This window comes from Zootoca vivipara, chromosome 3 (genome assembly GCF_963506605.1).
Source record: "Zootoca vivipara chromosome 3, rZooViv1.1, whole genome shotgun sequence".
Lineage (NCBI taxonomy): Eukaryota > Metazoa > Chordata > Lepidosauria > Squamata > Lacertidae > Zootoca > Zootoca vivipara.
This window is the reverse complement of record NC_083278.1, coordinates 46,972,130-46,988,101: the sequence shown is the minus strand read 5'-3', so window position 1 is coordinate 46,988,101 and position 15,972 is coordinate 46,972,130. Positions and strand designations below refer to the sequence as shown.

At 40.7% G+C, this 15,972-nt stretch overlaps 1 protein-coding gene across 2 annotated transcripts in view; it reads left to right on the top strand.

The window, feature by feature from the left end:
• The window catches only part of HACE1 (HECT domain and ankyrin repeat containing E3 ubiquitin protein ligase 1), a 36,892-nt gene extending 22,108 nt beyond the window's left edge, over positions 1-14,784 (top strand). For both annotated transcript variants that reach the window (XM_035109321.2, XM_035109319.2), the window contains exons 20-24: positions 5,122-5,253; positions 5,848-5,946; positions 6,184-6,254; positions 12,966-13,079; positions 13,630-14,784. In XM_035109321.2, the coding sequence (XP_034965212.1) occupies positions 5,122-5,253; positions 5,848-5,946; positions 6,184-6,254; positions 12,966-13,079; positions 13,630-13,732 (519 nt within the window). In that variant the 3' untranslated portion in view covers positions 13,733-14,784. The remainder of the gene's footprint in view (positions 1-5,121; positions 5,254-5,847; positions 5,947-6,183; positions 6,255-12,965; positions 13,080-13,629) is intronic.
• Positions 14,785-15,972: the final 1,188 nt, after the last annotated feature.

Sequence of the window (15,972 nt, the reverse complement as noted above, 5' to 3'; positions counted from 1 at the left end):
ACTGAAGCAAAGCAACATTTGAGGCACAGGTACACAGTATGATCTGAATTTCTTGCAGCAAGCCCGCTGGACGAGCCTGTAGCAGCTTGATTCAGAAACATTTCTATACCACTCATTAAAACCATCATTTGAAACTCACATGCCACAGATATAATCAGAAAATATAGGACAACTGAAGTGAATCGTTGGGGGAAGTCTGAGTAAAGAGAGATGTTTTTAAACAAATATCAGAAGTACCCTAGCACATTCTAGAATAGCTGCCAATGTAGAGGGCTTAACTTCATCTAGATCTTGCATCTTCATCTAGATCTAGATGGTTTAGTTAGGGACTCTTCATGTCCTTAATGTGAATTAAGAACCTCTGAGCATGCACAGAGTATCTCTGCTTCACTACTGAGTAACCACACCCAATGCACACAACTGCTCAGAAGCAAGTCCTATTGAGTTCATGGGACTTATTCCCGGGCAAAAGGGCATCCTATTTTCTGCCTAAATATCCTTCTCAGGAAGATCTCTGTGCGTGGATATCCATTCTTACATTTCCATGCTGAATCTTTTTAGAATACCCACCTGCCATGTTAGCCAACGGCCACCTGGTGTCACTTTGTTGTGTTTGGGGCGCTTTGGATGCTTTCATAATGTAGGACGCTAATTTTTGTTGAAACAAAAGAGAGTTTTGTGCAGGTAATACAGTACCTGTTTGTGCTATCCTGTGTCTTGATCTTTTTTAACGTTTTATGGCAGCCAAGTAGACCAGGCACCCCCAAACTGCGGCCCTCCAGATGTTTTGGCCTACAACTCCCATGATCCCTAGCTAACAGGACCAGTGGTCGGGGAAGATGGGAATTGTAGTCCAAAACATCTGGAGGGCCGAAGTTTGGGGATGACTGAAGTAGACTATTCCCCACATTGTGCATGAAGATGAACATTCCAGTCGTTGAAGAGTTATGTGTGCCTGTGAAAAAAGGCAAATATTGTCCTTGCTTCCAGTATTTGTTTGTGAGGAAGGGTGAATGTGATGTATCATGCAACTACTACGGTACTAGCCGCTGCCTGTGATGTCTATTCTCTACCTCCACTGTCAGAAGTAGTCTGCTTCTGAATTTTGGTCGCTAAGCATCATAGGTGGGCAGAGTGGTGTTGCGCTCAGGTCTTGCTTGCTCACTTCCCAAAGGCATCTGGTTGGCTACTGTGAGAACAGGATGCTGGATGAGAGAGGCTATAGGCCTGGCTTCTGTTCTTAACAACTGGAATTCAATGTTGCCCTTAAATTCTAAGGGTGGAATCAAGGGAGGAGTAAGGGGGTGCGGTGGGTGCCCCAGGTGTCACCACTGAGGGAGGTGACAAAATGCCGGGTGGCACTCACCGTGGCGCCTGTAGCGCGCCCGAGCCACGCGTCTCCTGGGAGAGATGCGGTGGCTTGGGCGTGCGCAGGCTCCGTGCTGCCCAAACTGTCCGCCCGCTGCCTCCCCCCAGTTGTAGGGCGGCTGAGTGGGTGGAGGCCCTGCAGTGTGCCCCGCCCCATGGGCGGCTTGCTCCGCCCCGCCCCTGGCGCCTGAGTGGCTTCCTTTGCCACTGGGCTGAATCCAGGTAACTTGTTCTCTTACTGCAAGGATTTCCACTTGGTCAGAGGGACATCGTCTCCCTGCATGCAGCCTGTGCCGCCCTCAGATCTGCTGTGGAGGCTTGGGGGAAAGGATGTAAGTTCCTTTGTGCAAGTGAAAATTCTTGCTGGGCCAGAATGCGTCTGTTGGATACCAACCTTAGGGTCTGTGTAGTTGTTGGGATATGTTAGTAATGTGACTCTCAGCACTGAAAGACTTGTGACCTTTATATATCCCTACAAACATCCCTTCCTGTTTAGGGAAGTTTTAAATGTTTGATGTTTTATTCTGTTTTTAATCTGTTGGGAGCCGCCCAGGGTGGCTGGGGAAACCCAGCTGGATGGGCGGGGTATAAATAATAAATTATTATTATTTATTAATCATCTCACTGCAGATTTGAAGATTCATATCTTGCTGTTCCGCATGGGTGGTGGCCTCCAGTAATAACTTTAGTGCTGTTTGGATCTGTGGTCGCTGGCTATGGTGGTTGTAGGCAAACCAGATTTGTATAATGTTCAGTCTGAATGCAGTAAAATCTTAAGCACGCCATTTGCATTTTAGCGGTAGACCTCTGTACAATTTTTGTCTCATGCTCTTTTGCAATTAGCTATTGAACCAAGCTGCTGGGGGTTGTCACTGCCTGATAAAGTAGTTACATTCACAATACTTGAGAAAGCTTAAATAGATGAGGAATATTTGTCTATGTTTCAGTATTTGCTTCCCTCTGAAGAACCTGCCTCATATATAGGTCAGATGCAGCAAAAACTGAGCATTAAGTTCGGCATGGACCCCCATAGTTTATAGTTCTGCACTTTTGGCTCTGTCTTTATCCTGCCTCGTGATTCTTTTCCTTTGGAACTTATTTTGGGCATGGTAGAAAGGAGTGAAATATTTTAAAAGTATAAGCCAGAATTGTACGACTTCAGGGATTTTCATATCTTTTCAAATTAGGTCCTGCATACCTTCAAATAGCTTGCCTCAGCACCTGTTAAGCTGTTCAAATATTTTTTCAAAAGTGTTCGCATTTTTAACAGGTTTGAAATACAGATGTTCTTAAAATGTGAACATCCTGTTGATTATAGAACTGGGCCTCTGGGGATCTCCACAAGTGTTCAGAACGTGGTCTACTTTTATGACAAAACAGATAGTGGTTGAGTCTTACAAAAATGCAAATAGGTACATGTGAGTTTGCATGTACAGTACATGCACCTTTGAGCTGCCGACGCATTTATCTGGGTCTATGGATAAACGTTACATCTTACTAGAATTTTGCATGCCGTTCCTGCTGTATGTGAAGGAGTATATACCTTTTGATTAATTGGTTTGTTTGAGGGTAGAGGCCTTGGAAGATGATTTGGGTCATGTGAAGAATGGGGTAGAAAATATGCTGCTCAAAAAAAGGAGAGAGTAATATGTGGGGTTCCATGCAGGTGTTTGTGCGGATAAATCCTTTCATGAGTTGATGGGAAAAAGGATGAACCAATTATATGAGTGCAACTTGCCTAAATTAACATTCAGAGGGTGGGCACAGAACCCCGAGACTGGTGACTGGCCGCCAGGACCATATAACACTGCTCCTTAAGGATGTTCACTGGTTCTGAGCACAATTAAAAGCGTCGGTGCTGACCTTTAAAGCCCTAAACGGCCTTGGCCCAGTATACCTGAAGAACGTCTCCATGCCCATCGCTCAGCCTAGACACTGAGGTCGACCTCTGAGGGTCTTCTGGCAGTTCCCTCACTGCGAGAAGTGTAGTTACAGGCAGTCCTCCCCCCCCTTAAAAAACCGTTTAGAGGTACTCTTATTTTGACTCAAGAAAATCACCATTTTATAGTGCAAATCGGAGAAAAATAAATACAGTAAATGGACAAAAGTACAAAGATTCCCAAAATGTTTAGGGGTATGCTTACCTCTGCGCACCCCCAGAAAAAAGCACTGGTTACAGGGGACCAGGCAGAGGGCCTTCTCGGCAGTGGTGCCCACCCTGTGGAACACCCTCCCCTCAGATGTCAAGGAGATAAAGAACTACACAACTTTTAGAAGGCAGCCCTGTAGTGAAAAGGTTTTAATGTTTGACAATTTATATCTGCTGTAAGCTGCTCAGTGGCTTGGGAAAACCAGCCAGATGGGCAGGGTATAGATAAATCATGAATAATAATAATAATAATAATAATAATAATAATAATTCTATACTACCTGTACAATGGAATTCTTTCTGAAAAGGCCAGCTTACACATCTCTCTCCGTTATGCTTCGGTTGCCTATTCCTTCCATCTCCTCTGTTGGAGCTTGGGCAGTAAGCTCTTTTAATGCAGCTGCCCTTTAAAGCTTACACTACTTTATAAGCTCCCCATACATTGCTGCTATTATTACAGTGCCGTCAGAGTTACTGTGCTTTGTTTGTGACAAGCGTAAATGTTCATGAGGGCATGAGGTTTATTAACAACGAAGACCCTTCTAGAAGAAAGGGAAGAATCGCCGGTTCATTAGGCACTGGGGGTCAATCTGCCCACATCAAACTAGGCTTGAGTGCTAGATTTCCGACTGGCCACTGAGAAGCTTTCTATTCTAAGACCCATCAAGCAGTGGTGGGAGGTTTGAGCAGAGGGGAAGAGGGAATTGGGAAGTGTACAAACAGAAGTTTGTAGAAAACAGTGCGAAAAACTATTTACTGGTGTCTGTGCAGCTGAAACTCTACACATGTGCAGAGAGAGAAGTATAAGTATGCTAACAATCATAGGTATGCAATACCCTCACCAAAGTCTTCCCTTCAGTATTCTGATAATTGTCTCTTAACTGCTATGTACAGTGGTACCTTGGTTTAAGAACAGCTTAGTTTATGAACAACTTGGATTAAGAACACTGCAAACCCGAAAATAGGTGTTTTGGTTTGTGAACTTTGCCTTGGAATAAAAACATGGTTTGCTTCCTGTTGAGTGTAAATTGAGTCCCCCGCTGCTATGGGAAAGCACGCCTTGGTTTAAGAACGGACTTCCAGAATGGATTAAGTTCAGAAACCAAGGTACCACTGTAGTTCATTGTAATTTTTTCTAAATAAAATTCTAAGCAATATCTATATATCTATATAAAGTTATCAATTATGTACACAGATGAAATCAGCAACATATAAAAGCAAAAAAACTAAATTGCATTGTGAAAGTCTTCAAATAAAAAAGTTTTTAGCAGGCATCTTAAAACAGTATAATAAATGTTCCTGTCTAAATAATTGCTAACCATGTTGTTAAATAAGTTAATGTTTTAATTCCAAAAAAGTTATAATTCCAAAAAAGTCTGTAAATACATGTCAAATAAATGGGCTTCACAAGACTTTGTCCCCCAGTATTTAATGGCCTTCCTTGGAAACCTTCTACCAAACATTCTTAATTTTTTCCTCTAACTTTTTCGCCTTTCTAGATTACAGATTGACCAGAACTGGTTTCAGATGAGCGAATAAAGCACTGAAATTCTGGTCAAATTGGATTGGATTTGTATGTGTCACATAACTATATACCTTTTCAGGCAGAATACGTTCAACTTGTTACTGAACTTCGAATGACAAGAGCCATTCAGCCTCAAATAAATGCTTTTCTCCAAGGCTTCCATATGTTCATTCCACCTTCTCTGATACAGTTATTTGATGAATATGAACTGGTAAGTAAAATGCCCCATCTAAGTTGCGTCAGATAGCATTCAGTGTGATAGAACAGCCATAATGTCTGTAATTGGATGGTATTGAAGCTATCTGCTTTCAGGATTGCATCCAGCCATGTCACTCAGCTGATAGCAAGGCTTCTGTTAGTAGAATGGGGAAGAGAGCAGTTTTAATCTATTTCCCTCTGCTTGTGCACTGCAAGGTCCCCAACCCCCTCACCTGATAATGCAGGGGGCTGGCATCAGCTGACCATTGAAGAAAAGCATGGCTCAGCATTTTACTTAATTTTGTTGGAGATGGGTACAGTGTTTTATGCAACTTGGTTTTTCTTTAAACCCTCAAGATTGGGTTATTTCACGTGACTCTGAACTTCTGCATCCATTAATGGAAACATTTATTTATTTGTTTGCAGTGCCCCCTATTTTGAATCATAGTAATAATATTTGAAATACCAGTATTGGAGCTCTTTCTTAAAAAAAATACCAAAACCTCACCCAGTTTAAAAATTGTATCAGATTAACACCAGCTGTTTTCAAATTAAAATTCCCTGGCAAATTCACAATCTTGGTTTGGTTATCTTCTTTTTTTTGAAGGAACTGCTGCTTTCAGGCATGCCGGAAATTGATGTCAGTGACTGGATGAAAAATACAGAATATACAAGTGGTTATGAAAGAGATGACACTGTTATTCAGGCAAGATCTCCATGAACTGGATAAGGGCAATTAGATAACAATTGTGTATTTCGGAGATTAACTTCTGGGTTAAAATAGTATTGTGAGAATGATGCATAACCGAGTTATTTGAATCAAGCAGTTATTAATTTCCATAACTTAACAACATCAAATGTATAAGCATGTCCCGTCTTTCGGCTAGTGTACAGTTGAAAAAGAAACCAGCTTAGATTTTTTAAATATGCTTTCTTCATCTAGTGGTTTTGGGAAGTTGTAGAAGAACTGAGTCAGGAGGAACGAGTATTGTTGTTGCAGTTTGTCACTGGGAGGTGAGTACCCTTTTGTAACATTTAATGGTAACATTTCAGATAGTCATTCATTGAAGATATTTTATAATACACAGAGTTGTGTCATATAATTCATTTAGTCATATCCACTCAATGGCATATTGATTTTCAGGTCTGAAATGTCCACTATCTTACATCCCAACATCATGACTGATTAATCCTTGGTCAAGTGCTTGGAAATTTTCTGCCATCAACTTTTGTAACCCCCATGGATTAATTCTGCATCGTACGCATACTTAACAGCTTTTCTCTTTTTTGGAGTTATTACCAATCCTGTTTCAACAAAACCAGGTTCTAGTTTTAGTATTCTGACAACTGAATAAATGTGCTTTGGGGCCTCTTCCTTGAGGAACAACCAAATATTTGGTTGATAACATGATTTGTCACATAGCACTGAAATCCTCACCATGTCTGCTCAGACATAACTCCTGTTTACTTTAATGAGGCTTATGCCCAGGTAAGTATGGTAATATTAGGGTTACAGCCTGTGTTACCTGCTCTTGTAGCAGTAAGAAAGGCCTTAAGAAACTTGTGAAATTTATTCTAGACTTGGTGGCTGAAGTTGTTTCACTCCTGTTAATGGGGAAAACTGTTCTTTCAGTCTTTCCTCTTTTTGGTTGCTCTCCAACCCATAAAGCTCCATTTTTATTAATCCATATAATCTTCTTCCTTTGGTTCAGTCGTCCACTTGCTAGCATGAAATCAAGCTTTACATTTTTGTTGTTGTTATACAAATCATAGAATCATAGAATCATAGAGTTGGAAGAGACCACAAGGGCCATCCAGTCCAACCCCCTGCCGAGCAGGAAACACCATCAAAGCATTCTTGACATATGCCTTATTCACGCTTATTCAAGCTCATTCAAGCTTATTCACATTTGATGGAAAAGACTACAATTGACTAAAGAGGCCAATCAGGTTTTAGCAGAGTAAGAAATCATTGGACCTTGGAGCCGCTGAATGAGAAATAACTATTAGGGTTGCTAGGTGCTATTGAAATGCATGATTACATTACCCATTTCTGGTCTCCTCCTCTCCTGTTTGCTTATTAAGGAGCAACTATGAGAGGGCCCATTTAAGATCTCTTAATGCAACTTCCTTTCTGTGGAATATAGCAGCAGGGGGCTGGAATTTTGTAGGTTATTCTTGTTTGCAGTTTTGTTGAGTGAGGGAAAAGAGTTAACTTCCCTCTCTTGCGATAACCCTGGTTCTTATATATACTTACACCCACCCCATGCAGAGTCTATTGGTGAAATCATGTATTTCACATATTGTCTTCTTGGGTCCTTGGTCTACTATAATTGCTTATAAAAAGCTATTTTAAAAACACGTTCTTTTGTTACGCATTACAATGAAATGTGTTAGGCATCTGTTTTCGTTTAAGACAGCAGGACTGAGAGATCAAAAAGGGGGTTGTCATATTTCAAACATGAAATGTAGATCTGATTAATGTTGAGCAAGCTTTCTGTGAGGTCATTAATGAATTGGCTGTTTATAAAGCATATTTATGAATCTACTTATGAACAGTGAGTTATGGCTTCATTATTGATGAGGAATGAAGTTACACCCCCTTAGTATCCTAAAAGTATTCTAAGCTTCCACTATGCTGAATTTGTCTGTGGAGAGGTTAGGCTTATTTTCAGTATAAGCAAAATCCCATTTGTAAATCCTGTGTGTTGTGTGTGACAAGTCTTTCCTGATGTTTGTCAAGCCTGTCTTTCTGTAACCCATTTCAATTGCTCTCTAAAAGCTGTGTCTGTGCGTGTTTAACTATGAATTGTGTCCAGATTTGCTATTAGCCGCTTGGCTCTCTCTGTTCAGCATCTGGATCGTAAGTTTATCCTAAAACCAGAGTAAACGTTTAGTGCCACTTGAGAGAACAATCAAATTTCCTTCTGCAGCCAGAAACCATCAAATTAATTTCATTGATCTACGATAATAACAATGATAGGTATTATTTTGCAGAAGTGTCCTAAGCACATCTTGTGCTTCTCTTCCTTTTAATTTTTGTTACATCACGCGTAATAAGAGTGTAATTCCACTGTGGATATAATAGTATCAGGGGGATGCATTTGACTTTAGTGTTTTAGAAAGTTGCTCTGCTTCGTATGCATTCTGGCTTAAGTTTGCTTCCTCCCTATAAATGTCAGCAGAAGATATCTAGTAGCCTTTGGTTATTTAATGTTCTTTGGGATTTTATTAGTACCATTGCCTAGTTGCAATGGTATTGTGGTTTTTTTCCTTCAATGTGGTGCTGCAAACTCAAGCTTCCTTTTGCATAGCTACATGTTAACAGTTGGTGAATTTAGCTATGAAATGGAATTTTACACACACACAAAAAAGCTTGATCAGTGGCAGGGGGAAGAAACTGTTGTCTGTGTACCTGGCCAGGTGATTTGGCTTATGGTTTCGTTCTCTCAGGCCCTCTGCCTGCTGCAACCCATCTATGAAACAACAGAAAAATCAAAGCATAAGGTAATCTATAAGTATAGTTGCAAATTTCGACCTGTCTTTCAGGGGGGGGGGGGACAGTCTCTTGGGTTTACTCTGAGCTATGCTGAGTCATCAGGATTGTCTGGGCCCAGTAAACTGTGTGTGGATTGGCTCCTCAAACCGACCAGTGATGTGTTGAAAGGAATGACAGCTTATGTACAATTTAAAACTAAAACAAGTGCCTCTGGGTGAATTAGAATTGCAGATGGTTGTCTTACCAGTACTGTGGTTTGTAGCATGCCTAATCACCCTGTTTTTTTAAAATAAATAAATAAATAAATAAATAAATAAATAAATAAATAAATAGTTTTACGCTCGGGAAGGGTTAGGGTTGGAGATGTGGGGCAGGGAACAAAAGACCCATGGCTTAGGTTCCATAGACCATCCTCTAACAATGCCCTGCTGCTTGGACATGACTTCTAATGTATGAAATAGGAACCTGATAGACCATTGAACTTCTACTACCAGGTCACGATGCAATCCAATGTGGGATGCTGCTGCTGCTCCACCATGCAAATATGTGGTGAAAAAATTAAGAAAAGGGCACCCAAATGCTTTTTTGTATTACTATACAAAGGATTACTGTAATAGGCTATTGCCTAATAATGCCCCCCCCCACCCAAGTGTTGGAACTCTTTAAGCATCTGTATAGCCAATAGAGAGAAAAAAAAGGAAGAACAGCTTTTGGAAGGTCACTGCTTCTAGACCAGGGATCAGCAACCTTTTTCATCCATGGGCCGGTCCACCATCCCTCAGACCATGTGGTGGGCTGGCCTATTTTTTTTTGGGGGGGGGATAAATGAATTCCTATGCCCCACAAATAACCCAGAGATGTATATTAAATAAAAGGACACATTCTACTCACTGATTCCTGGACCATCCGCGGGCCGTATTGAGAAGGCGATTGGGCCGCATCCGGCCCATGGGCCTTAGGTTGCCTACCTATGTTCTAGACAAAAATAGCATTAAAAGTTTGAAATAAGCAAGGCTTGTAGAACTGGGGATGAGGAATCTTTGTCATAGTGGAAATGATTTTATTGGGTTATGCTGTAGAACAGGAATGGGAAAACATATCCCCTTCCATGTCAGGGCCCATATTCTCTTGAGGGTATTCTGTCAAGGGCTGAAATTGGTAGTGGGATGTCTTCAACCTCTTTATTTCAATGCTCCATCCCTTTATTTCACTTCAGGTTCCCCCTATTTGCTTGTAATTTAGTGAGGACCACAGGTTCCTGGGCCTGTCTTAGAAAGTGTAAGGAGGTGATTTAGAAAAGAAGCAAAACTCCCCCCCCCCTCTCACACACACACAACTACTTCAGCTCCTTATCTGATTTCAGCATCATTCAGAACAGATAAACTTGCGGAATGTATATTTGCTGGCACTTCTCAAGAGAAGGAATGCTTGAATATGTTACTGTTTTAGAATGAATATATTATGTGGTGAATTGGATTTGTTTATTGGGAATGGCTGTGGAGGTTATTTAAAGTGCCTGAAATAAAGGTTCAGATAAGAGAGACCTTTATCTCAATTAGGAATGCACACACACATCCATATCCATAAAGGGATGCCAGAATGATGATGAAGCTGTAAAACCTTTTCAAAGTGAACACCTTCCAAATGGGGATTAAACACAGCACATATGGCAACCAACTTTTTCTCAAATGCAACGTAAGCCAGGAAGGAATTGAAAAAGCAAATTCATGTGGATAATCTTTTTTAAAAAAACCTCATGATTGGAAGCAAGAAACCAGACAGATAGGAAATAAAAGCTTTTTATGGCAACAGGTATAAAAGGGAGTACTGAAGTAAAATGAGGAGATTGTAGGAAAGCACAGACGATGCTTGGCTTCATTCTTTACTAAAAAAGATACCTGTAGTGTATCCACAACTGAATTGTTGCTTTCTGGCAGTATAACTAAAAGGGTAATCAAACAGACAAAACAGGAAGTTCTGGGACTTAAATCATGTTCAGTTTGGAACTAAAGTAAACCTTGTTGTATTGTTTTATTTCAGGTTTTATGTGAGTGTTTTCAAACATTTCATTTTGCTACTGTGTTGGATTGTATGTGTGTTGCCCTGGGCTCCCTTTGTGAGGATGGAAGGACCACAAACATAACAAATAAATGTTGGTTGTGCTGTGGATTCTTATCCTGTCATTCTGTGCTCCTGCAATATGGGACAGTGATTAAAAATAATCCTATGTTTTGTTTGTGAGCCAACATTTGAAAAAGTGGCACAGACATGTTTTTAAATAAATACAAAACCCTTTGTGATGTGTCAGTTAAGGTAACATCTCTAGGAGCCCTGGGCTCCTAGAGTGAATGATGTAAAAATACCACAATTAAAAGCATCTATGAGACACATCTGTAAAACTAAATATACAAAAGCAATACCAGCTGCTGAAATTCCAGTGCTTGAAGAGTTCAGATATGAAACCAATCCTGAACTTAACTAAAATAAGTCATAGGAGGAGAAAACTGCAGGATGCCTAATGCAACATTTTTCTTAAAAGAAGACTTTGTTGATGATTAAGGGTGAAATATTTCTAAATATTTCTTGTGAGGAAAACAAATACCCAATATTTATGTTTAATTCTGTATGTTCCTAAATACATCTATGAGGTGAAAATGTAACCCACTTTCAGTCCTGCCTTGTGAACTCTCTTGCAAAGTCTATTGCATTTTTTTAAAAGCAAGCTCATGTTAAAATTTAGCTTTGAAACCTGGAAATCTTGCATTCCAGTTTCTATTTCATGTGAAATCTTTGCATTAGATACTAGTTAGTACTTCACTTTGGGGGTATTTGAATTTCTCACTTGTTTATTTGCAGTGCTATAACTGGATGCTTAGCTAACTTTCGTAGTTCCGCTGGAAGCCAAAATGCGAATTTTAGCTCCATATAAAACGGAGGTCTTTGCATAGGAAATTATTAGGAATCTGCTGACTGGTTTTAATATAATGAGGGAATGGTAAATAGGATGACCTGCATATGATGAGGAACACAGGGTTGCCAGCAAAAAATAGCAATCTCTGTGAGGTTCCCCACCCCCACATTCCTGAAGGCTACTGAGAAATATAGCTACGCATTAGTTTGACATCAGGTTGCTATTTTCCCCTCAACTAAAGTTGTACTCATGCATTTGCTCTAATTCATTGGGGACCCTGATTTCACACAGGACTCTACTCATGTTCAAGTGCTTTGCACATCTCCTTTTAAAAAAGGGAGAAAGTTAGGAACCGAGTTGAGGGAGTGGGAGCCCAGTGAATGTAGGACATATGGAGCAGGGCTTCTGCATATGACCTTGCCTCCATCCTAACTTTGAGCACCTTTCTGTCTAGTTCTCCTCTTAGTGGCCTTGATCCAGGCTTGCCTCTCCCAGTTTGGTGCACTCCAGATGCTTCAACTCTCTGTCTCCAGCCATTTGGGGGGGGGGGAGAGAGCAGGTTCGGAAGGTGCATTCGAACTGCCGACCTTCCGATTGGCAAGCCCAGGAGGTTCAGTGGTTTAGACCACAGCGCCACCCGCTCCCTCACCTCTGCAGGGGTGAGTGGGGGATAGATGAGTGGGCATGAATGTTAACTTTGCATTTCCTCCTCTTGCTTCCCCTTGCCCCTCCCCAGTACGGAATTGCATTCACTAAATAATTATCATTGAAAAACGACAATGTACTGTAAATACTGCGCAAAAAGTAAATTATGATAATGATGATCACTGAAGCACTTGCGCAAGTTAAAAGGATGTTTTATCATCTATTATCTATTATCATTTTTTCACCACAATTCTGTGCAGTGATTATTTCCAGTTTTAGGGAACTGAGATCACTGCATTAGTGGCTTGAGCTGACGTTGAGCCAGGACTTCTTGGCTAGTATATGCTAGCCATTCTGCTCCATAAAAAAAGACAGTAACAAGAACTATAATAATTTGGTGTTCATCATAAATGATTGCTCAATTGTAGACCGCAGAAATACTAACACAATAGTATAAGCACTCTAAATACTTAGAGGGTATTGGTGCCAATTAATGTCTGCCTATGCACACATTGTATTTGAACTTTTTTTTTACTTGTGTTGCAATACAAGTGGAATTTCAGCTGAATTTTAATACATACTGATGGTATATCTGTTAATAACATGCATATTAATAACTGCAGTAAATAAATGTTTAACATCCATTGTAATGCCTTCTTTGTGTTTCTAGTTCCAGGGTGCCCCATGGTGGCTTTGCCCACATAATGGGTGGCAGCGGATTGCAAAATTTCACAATTGCTGCTGTGCCATATACCCCAAATCTTCTACCAACATCAAGCACATGGTAGGTTAAATAGCCTCATTTAAATGCATGGAGAACATCCCTTTGTTTTTCATTTGCTTTCCTTTTGTAGAGAGGGGCAAGAATTCTTCAAGATCAGAATTATATCTTCGTATAAGCTCATCAGAGAAATAAATGCCTCTGGTCAGTATCATTAGCCAAAGCAGATCTGGTTGTTCTAGTCATAAGCTATAGGTGTTTCAATTATTTCTTCCACACTGTTGAAGAAAGAATTCAAACTTGTTGTATAGTTTTAATGGGCAGCAGTACAATCTCACTAAAGGATACTTCATGTTAAATTGCTATATTGCTTTTCTTTTTCTTTTAAGCTAAGAGAAATGTCTCCCTCCCCCCCAACCTGGAGAACATCTGAATACTAAGGGGGACTGCAATGCAGCAGCGCGTTTTCTCCCTGTAAACTTCATTTTCAAGGCTTTGGGATCTGAATGCAGATTTGAGAGTTCAGTGTTTAGCGTTGATTATCTTGTGCAAGACAAATGTTTCTTTCCAGATTGCATATTCTTAATGGGATGCTTTCCTCTTTTCGTTTTAGTATCAACATGCTGAAGTTGCCCGAGTACCCCCAAAAAGAGATCCTTAAGGACAGGCTTCTTGTGGCGTTACACTGCGGAAGCTACGGTTATACAATGGCATAATGAAGTCAGACAACGCCTCTGATTACCGATGCGGAATTCAGAGTGGCAGAAGTAATTTAACAAGCTGTCAATAAGAAGATGATGTTGGTTGGAAAACAACTTGATTTCGCAGTCTGTGAGCGGGATTGACTTCCATTGCAATTCAACCAGTTTTTCCTCTTCCTGTATCTCATCCTGATCTTGAGATAGCTGTTTCATGGTATACCGAGTACATTATAGCTTCAGTTTTTAAATGGTGGTTCTGTATTAAGCATGTCATACTTTCCCCTTTCATCTCTCAAATAGGAGGTTTCCCCCCATCTGATTCTGCCTGCTCTTTATCAGATCTTTCAACTTGGTGCTTTCCCTCCCACTCAAAGGCCAATTACTCATGAGGGCTGCAATCTGGTATACACTTGTTGGGTCAGGATTTCTCAGATGTGGCTACCAGGAACTTTCAATGCTGCCACTCAGTCACTAGTTTGCGCCATAGATTTGTATTGGATATGCAGTTCCTGTGGCTTTGCCTAAGGGTCACAGTTAAAGGGCAGTTTGAGAGCCAATGCATCAAGCCCAATCTATTTCATTGAAATAAAAACACTTAAGCACGGGGGGGAAACTGGTGCAAAATCTCAGCCGCTGCCTTTGACCATGCATTACCTTGCATGGGGAAAAATGCCATTTATTTATTTTTCTCTAGGGAGCATTGTACAGAAAGTTAAAAACTATGATGCAAAATACCAAATCTGATGTATTTTTTGTTCTGCTTACCTTACTGAAACTGTCACAAAAAACGTTTTTTAGCTTTATAGTATTTTAATACTGATCTAAACATTTTTAAAAGTCTGTTCTGTTGTCAATAAAGAAGTTTAACTTCTGGAAAAAAAAAGATAATTTATATTCTACATTTCAGATGTACAACACGATTCAAGCACCACTGAAGTGTCAGTGGCTTCATGCCCCTCCAGAGTTTGTATATATTTTAAAGGAATGAATCCTTTTATTTGGACGATACAGTTCTCAGGCCTGAGCTGTGTGAAAAGTATGCATTAAAGTTAAATATTTTATTGTAACTTACTACTGATTGGTCATGTTTGTGAGTCTGTCCATGTTCATTTTGATGCTCTTCAAAGTTTCATATCTGCTTATTTAACTAAACAGACAGGTTTTGAGTAGTTCCTATAGCAGAGCACAAAATAAATAAAGGCCTAGGACAGGCATCCCCAAACTTCGGCCCTCCAGATGTTTTGGAGTACAATTCCCATCTTCCACGACCACTGGTCCTGTTAGTTAGGGATCATGGGAGTTGTAGGCCAAAACATCTGGAGGGCCGCAGTTTGGGGATGCCTGGCCTAGGACCTAACAAGTGTTTGACACCTTTCTCCTGATATGTATCTAAAACTTATTTACCAGGAAGCACATTCCCTTTGTGTCAGTGGAATTTACTTTCCAATAAATGACTTGGGATATAAGTGGCGCTGTTAAGTCAGGACTTTGGGGCAGGTGACCAAGACTGCACTTGGAATAATGAGTAGTATTGTTCCCAAGTAATAATAATTTATTATTTATACTCCACCCATCTGGCTGGGTTTCCCCAGCCACTCTGGGCGGCTTCCAACAGAAAAATAAAATAAAATAATCAATTAAACATCAAAAGCATCCCTAAACAGGGCTGCCTTCAGATGTCTTCTAAAAATCTGGTAGCTGTCGTACCTCTTGTTTACGTAACCCTTGGGATGTGCGCGTGGCAAACCTGGAAGTATTTTACCGGGTTTCGCCCCCCGCGCATGCACAGAAGTGGTCCTCAGGTTGTGGATACCTCAGGATCCGACCGGACCTCCAGAATGGATCCTGTCTGCAACTGGAGGTATCACTGTAAGAGGACTTTAAGATGGTTGGATGGCATCTTGTATGCCTCCTTCCTTCAACTCCTGGTGCCAAATGTATTGCTCTGCTTTCCTTTGGACCAAATCTGTGAGGCCTCCATACACACTGCCCAGGCTTGTGCCCTGTGAAGGTCACTTCGGTGCTGCTTACACAGCAATTTGACTTCACCCCTGCCCCCAAGGTCCACTCCATTGTCTCTTGAGACAGACGGATACCAGCAACAAATTGTATCGTTTCCATAGAGAATTGCTGCATCTTTCTCTAAACCAGCTTTCCCAAACCGGTGTGTTCTGCAGCCTACTGAGGTTCCACTAAAATGAGCAGCTATGGAAGAAAGGTTTGCACATCAGTTGCTGGACTCGGGTACCTAGGCT